Source organism: Phaseolus vulgaris, chromosome 8, assembly GCF_051622355.1.
Source record: "Phaseolus vulgaris cultivar YP4 chromosome 8, ASM5162235v1, whole genome shotgun sequence".
NCBI classification, from domain to species: domain Eukaryota; kingdom Viridiplantae; phylum Streptophyta; class Magnoliopsida; order Fabales; family Fabaceae; genus Phaseolus; species Phaseolus vulgaris.
Window position 1 is genome coordinate 3,674,181 of NC_143505.1, and position 7,029 is coordinate 3,681,209.

Consider the following 7,029-nt stretch of genomic DNA (forward strand, 5'->3'; position numbering starts at 1 on the left):
AGTTTGATATTCGCACTTCACCTTCTCAAATATCTTAATCTTTAACTTTTTTTTTATCAATAATAAACAATTAAATTAAATCTAACTACTTAAGAGGTGATTCAACCTTATACAGAGAATAAAAGATAAAAGTTCATTTTCACCTTCATATCTAAATTTATAGATTAATTCTATACTTCCTTTCCCAACATTAATAATTGAAAAATAAAACAATGCATATGGAAAATACTTAGTATGATCAATCATTTCTCCTTTAAACAAACAATTATTCCTGTAACTACAAATCTTACTGATCAAAGCTATCTAAATATTATTTATAATAAAATTAAATGAATTAGATGAATCTAAAATCTTGAAATGTTTAAATGAAAAGTCATATAATGTAAAACATTTCCATTGAGATACTTTAAGGAAGTAAATTTTATTTATACATTGGTCTAACGTTGGTTAAGGTAGTCAAACAACTCTTGTGGTCCACCAACTTTAAAGTGAAACAGTTTTTTCTTTTATTGCATTGACAGATTGGAGAGTGGAAAGTTGAGGGTGTGGGAGAGTGAGAGTGTGAGAAGAAAGTGTGAAAAAAGTGAGTGTGTTTGGGTTATGATATGTTAGAGTGAATGTGTGAAGAAAGTTTATTGAGATACGTGACTGATGTGATGGTTATAAGAGTATTTTAAATAGAGTAAATTGTAAGATTACAAGTTTACCCTTATATATATAAAAAAAAAATTATTAATTTTGTACATATTTTAGTTAATTAAAATAATTTAAAGTTTCATTTATAAATAAAAGAAAAAATATATAAAATTCAAATAAATAATTAAATATAATTTTAAATGTAAGTATAATTTTATTATTTTCATTTTATTAATTTAAATTAATTTTGTTACTTAAGTTAATTTATTTAGATAATTTTAATATTATTTATGATTCTTTAAATTATGTTATGTTAAATAATTATAAATATATATATATATATATATACACAAAATTATTATTATTAATAATTTCCATTATTAATATTATTGTATGAAGGGCACCATGATCTTTTCATCTCATTCTACTCTCCTTTCTCTTCAATTATGAGAGGATTCTAAATACTCTCAACTTTCCATTCACTCTCACCCTCAACCTCCCTCTCTCATAGAAACAAACAAGGGTGACACTCATTCACCCCACCCTCAACCTCCATCTCCTCCAAAAGCAAACACACACTAAACTTTTGTCTATATTTGAAGTTGTTGACAAAAACATGCATCAATGGTAATAAATTTTGCGTTTTATTTGAGTTTTTTTCCACCGTTTTTCATTCATGTAATGTTAAATAGATTAAAGAATAGATGGATATTTGAAGTGACGTAACAAACATGCATGTATAAAGAGTAACATAACAACAATCGTGTTAACAAGGAATGACGTCAACAATGACTGAATGACAGAAGAACAAATGACCCTAATCCAGGCCCTCATGCCAATGAGTATTATGTGATGAGAGACATACATATAATTGTATTTATAAACATTAACGACTCATGGTGTGAGGTAATATGCAATTAACTCAAATACTTTAAATATCTAAATGTGAATTTCATCTTTCTTTAACTAAATAAATATTTGATTGTGTAGATATTTAATGATTTATCCATATTGAATGAAAAAAGATAAACAGTATTTTGGTAATAGAAAAAAAAAATCATATAATTTCTTTTAAGTATTTATGGTAGATGATCATATTAGGATTAATAATTTTATATAGTTAACAATTTTTATATACTTGAATACATAGAACTTTTAATAAAGTTTAAAATTATTTATGTACTACATCATAAATGATTAAATCAAACAATTTTCTAAAAAAAACATATTTTTTATGTTGGTTAAAACTATCATTATTTTCTATTTTAGTTGTAAACTTAATTGACATAGTGGGATAAAAAGAGTGGACATGATATCTTTTTTTATAATGGATCTTTCACTACAAGAAAATCATGAAATAGAAACCAATTTTTAGAGACAAAAAATAATTAGTTGCTATAGTGACTAAATTAGAGACTATTTTAGAGACTAACCAAATTTTGGTTTCTAAATTAGTTTCTATTATTATTAAATAATTTCTAAATTGGTGTCTAATTAGCAACCAAAGTTTTTCTACCAAATTTAGAATCTAAATAATTAATAGTTAAGGATGCAAATATCAATAAGCCTTCTTAGTAAATCTCAAAATTTGATGGCAAAATGTGGAAGAGTTTTCTATTTAGAGATATATTTTTTTCTTGTAGACACGTGTGTGACATTGCAGAGCAGAGCTGTTAGACAAAGAAATATATGAAATCACATGTTATACTAAATGCATAATGCTTGGTGGCCACATGATTCTTTCTTTACCAAGAATGCTATTCTGTCAACTTGCAAATATGCACAAGATTTAGTTGTTCTTTTCTCTTTAGTTTTTCTTTTTATACGACTCAGTTTATGGTAGTAACAGTGCAGATGGTGTAATACAATGATTCTTTGAGAAGTTGACAACATATATTGTTATAGGTCAGATAAATATGATTGATTTAAGGGCACAATATAGTCTCATTATTCCCATTTTAAAGTAAGAAACTGAACAGCTTCAATTTTGGTTTGGTATTATGTGGCTCATGAGAGATTTAAGGTCACTTTCCATCTCTTTAAAGTGGGGCATGTTACTTGCAGTGTCCAGATAGAATTCTAAATAGCTTCAAAGTAGAAAAAAAGAAAGTTTGACAACTTTTATACACAAAATGAGCTGAGAGGGACCCAAATATTCATCTTGTGTGATGTTTTCTTTTCTCTTCATTCTTTCCATATCTGTGAGATAAAAAAAATGGAGTTTTTTTCACTTGATGGAGTCTTTTGTTTAGAACAGAGTAGTTTATATACATTATTAGTCTAAAATATTATTTTCACATAGATATTTATAATAAAAACAATTTATTGTTATGCCACAGATTAACTATAGGAAAATGTTTAAATTCTATCTCTCCTTTCCCTTTTTATTTTTTTAATTTTTTTCTTTTTTTGGGAGTACAGTGTTAGACAATTGGAAGAAAAAACATAATAGGAAGGTATTCACTATCAATTACAAATGAGAAAACTAATTCTGATCATTTCTTTCTAAAATATTTTAAGATAATAAATTTATAATTTAATTTTTTATATATTATTCAACTTATTTATTCTTACACGAATTTCAACTTATTTTAAACTAATAATTAGGTCCTAAAAATCTTATTATGATAAATTATTCAGATATTAATTCTTTAAACAAATAAAAAGTAAATATTATATATTTCTGTCAATCTTATTTTTCTAATTTTAATAAAAGTGTTAGAAAAGTCAATTAACTATAATAAAGTAGAAGGACTTATAGTTTTAATTTTTAGTATATTGGTAAAAAAAAATATGATTTCAATTTTAAGTTATTTTTTTAATTTTTATCTAAGAAACCAAACATTTGAAGTTTTTTAATTATTGGATTAATATATATACCAGCAATTTAATATACTGCTACTTGTAAGATCTAAATTTGATCCAACAATAATTTATTTAAATAGGCGCATCTCTGTATTAAAGACCATAAATTCAATTATAGCCATCTCAATTCTAAAATATCTATATCTTTTAGAAGTTTCCCCACTAGGTATTTAAAAGGTTATTAGGATTCAGTTAACAAAAACTATCAAGAAAACAACCAGTCAGCACAACATTTAAAATGTACATAATGAAATACAAAAGGATGAGAAGTGTATTATATATCTTATAAATTTGTATATTTAAAAGAGTCTATCAAAACTTAGGTGATACCTTCATTGTTTTGTGATTAAAATGAAATTTTGAAAGCTAAGTTTGCTTTAAATAATTTGCATGTATTAACATGCCTTTTGATAATTAATAATTAGTTATACTTTACAAGTATTAACCTTTTTTTGTACATTTTTATACAAGTTTGTTGCTTTGTGTAGGAGTTTGAACATCCTTTATTTGTTTTAGCATCCTTAATATTATTTACTTTTATATCTCTCTCTCTATATATATAGATTATATATAAACAAGTTTTTTTTCAGTAATTAAGACGTCTAATACAATAATAATGATAATGTAAACAATAAAATATACACTTTTAGTGTCAAAGACAAAAGAGAGATTGATGCTTCTGTTAACATGTGAATTAAAAAGAATCCAGTTTTGAATGTCATAAAATAAACCATTTTAAAAAAATTTGACATCACCAGAACCAACTTTGTCTTGGCAAGCAGCCTCATCAAGAAGCCATTTCTCAAGCAAAGAGAATGGCATTATTTCTGCACCAATATCAGGTTTGCTTTCATCTTGCAAAACAGTGGCCTCCGGAGAAAAGGACTGAGAGAACTGATCAGAGTCTGAGGACTCCAAAGACTGATGAAACTCAAACAGGGATTCAAAATTCTCAGACAATTCAACACTGCTCAGTCCCTCTGCTCCACTAGAAGCAGTATCAGCACCTGCTGTCACTAAGTTGTTGAAGGAGTTCTGAGTCACAGATGAGTTGGTTCTTGAGGACTTTGGTGGACTTTTCATCCAACCCTTCAACATGCGAGCTATGTTCTCAGCACTGGAAGCATAGCACAAAGATTGAGATGGTTTGGTGGAAGAGAAGGAACTACTACTATCTGAAGGATTTGAGTTTGATCCAGATAGACAAGATGGCTTTTCTGGAGAGAGAGCTTCACTGAGAGCTCTTTTTGCCATTTGGATATCAGTTTGAAGCCTTCTTTCCCACTGTCCTCTAGGAATTTGCCTTGAGGCTGAAAAGCCTTCTCCCAAGCTGCCTTCATTTCCGGTTTGAAACAACTTCTTCACCTTCTTCCTCAAATGGGTGTTCCAATAGTTCTTGATGTCATTATCTGTTCTCTGTGGAAGGTATGAAGCTATTGCAGCCCATCTGTAACATAATCAAAGTGTGTTCCAGTTAAAAACATGTGGATCCGAAAGAACTTTTCAAATCAAAACACTCAAAAACAGTTATAAATAAATGAATCTTAGGTTAAATATAAGACTCAAACAAAGTATGTGTATGGAATATTGATTTTTACCGATTTCCTAAAAGATCTTGAAGGTGAATTATCATCTTCTCCTCTTGTTCTGTGAAGTTCCCACGTTTGATTCCTGGTCTGAGGTAATTTGTCCATCTAAGTCTACAACTCTTACTACATCTTGACAAACCTGAACAAAACCAGAAAACCAAGAAAATCAATTCAGATCTAAGTTAAGTAACTATATAAAACAATATACCAAATGATGATCTAAGAAGAACAAAAAAAACAAAATCATGAAACTGGAAGGAGAGGTAATTAACCTGTCTTGGTAGGAACAGTTCTCCAATTGCCAGGACCATGTTCCTGTATATAAGATACCAATACGATGTCTTCTTCAGGAGTCCAAGGCCCTTTCTTGACTCCTTCTTTGTCACAACAAGGTGGTCTTCCCATGTCTGCTTCTGTCTCTCTCTTTATTTCACAGCTTTTATAATTGTCTTTCTAATTTTCTACAGTCTCTTCAGCTCTAAAGGAAAATAGGTAATATCTTTCTTCTTTCCTATTTCTCTATCCCTCTTAACTTGATAGGATCTAGAGCATGCGTCCAAGCATAACCTTTGTTTGATGCACATTTATAGATAAAATGAGAGGAGTAAAGGTATAGGGTGGGGTGTGAGAAGCTGACTTAAACTAGCAAACGAGGAAGCGAAGTCAAAAGTTGACAGCAAGAGCATTAACTGAAAGAGTAAGGTGAAATTATTCACTTCATAGCTGGGGCAATACCTCTATGTGGTGTACCTCTCAAAACCGCGTGACATTCAATGTAGCTGCACTCGAAAACCTCAATTATCTCAGCTTTAAAAGTCTATGCCCGAGCAGACAATAAATGTTAATATGAGAAAAAGCTGACTTTTGCAAAACCTAATAAGCTATCACCATTTATGTCTTCTTCACTTCTGGTGATCTCAATGAACCACCCCTTTCCGCTTTTACTAACTTATCTAAACTTATAAATTGTATTTATATTTCAATTATACTTTGATATTTTTGACAGTGATTGTAACCACCAAGAGATACATATATTATCTCTTAAGTAGAAAAGGAGTTGTACAATGGGATTTTATGTTAGGACAATAAACATTAAGGGGCTAGAATACTTTAGGTTGTTGTTTCTAGATGTTAAGTTGTACACTTATTATCTTGTTCCAGAAATTTAATGCATGTTTTGAAACATGTTCACAATCCACAAAATGTGTCAAAGGTGAAAAGAATACAGCAACTAGGGTTAAAATAGGTTGGATACAATATCAAGCTTGTTTAAATAGTTTATATTTGTTTTAAAAAATAGAGCAAAATCGAGCTTCTTATTTATCATATGCTTCCAGTTATTATACTTATATTTTTTAAAAGTCTTACTTAATCTGTTAATGTTTATTCCATTTTAAAAAAATTAGATAGATGTATAGCATTTCTTTAAACATGTTAATGGACAAATACTTAGTTGGATAAAATTCTGTTTTTACTAAATTTTAAAATATGAAAGTTAAATTCATTATTATTCAAGACATGAATGTTGATGAAAATAATTTAGTTAAACACTATAAAAGTCAAGTGTGACTTGTTTATATGACTTTTATAATAATTCATTTATAAATTACAATAAGATTTTTAACTGGGCATAAATTTTATTTTCTATTAGTTTATAAGTTTGAATTCTTAATATATACTTTTTAATAATCTAAATCGAAATCCATATATTTTTATAAAAGTTTAGTTATCTCATTTAAAAAAAATATGTATAGCCTACCTAATGCAAGTTAAAGCATAAATCTATGTCAGATTATCTAAGTTATTTCCATCACTAGTTACATGTAATAACTTATTTCCCATGAAGAACCGTAGTAATTGTAAAATTCAAAATGGTAAACCCACTATTACTTCAGGGTTTGCAGAATCATTCACAACTAATACATTCTGAAAATGTCAC

The 7,029-nt window shown here is 28.3% G+C and overlaps 1 protein-coding gene across 1 annotated transcript; it reads right to left on the reverse strand.

Annotated features, from left to right (window-relative positions):
* Positions 1-4,065: 4,065 nt before the first annotated feature.
* LOC137826551 (myb-related protein 306) lies at positions 4,066-5,653 on the reverse strand. Its single transcript, XM_068632553.2, has 3 exons — positions 5,363-5,653; positions 5,100-5,229; positions 4,066-4,948 (listed from the first exon to the last, which is right to left on the reverse strand). Exons 1-3 carry the CDS (start codon positions 5,493-5,495, stop codon positions 4,237-4,239), a joined length of 975 nt encoding a protein of 324 aa, XP_068488654.2. The 5' UTR covers positions 5,496-5,653; the 3' UTR covers positions 4,066-4,236.
* Positions 5,654-7,029: the final 1,376 nt, after the last annotated feature.

Coding starts and splice junctions, on each gene's coding strand:
- LOC137826551 (XM_068632553.2), bottom strand. CDS start 5,495: ATGGGAAGACCACCTTGTTGTGACAAAGAAGGAGTCAAGAAAGGGCCT. Junction 5,230..5,362: donor AACTGTTCCTACCAAGACAG/GTTAATTACCTC, acceptor GGTTTTGTTCAG/GTTTGTCAAGATGTAGTAAG. Junction 4,949..5,099: donor CAAGATCTTTTAGGAAATCG/GTAAAAATCAAT, acceptor ATTATGTTACAG/ATGGGCTGCAATAGCTTCAT.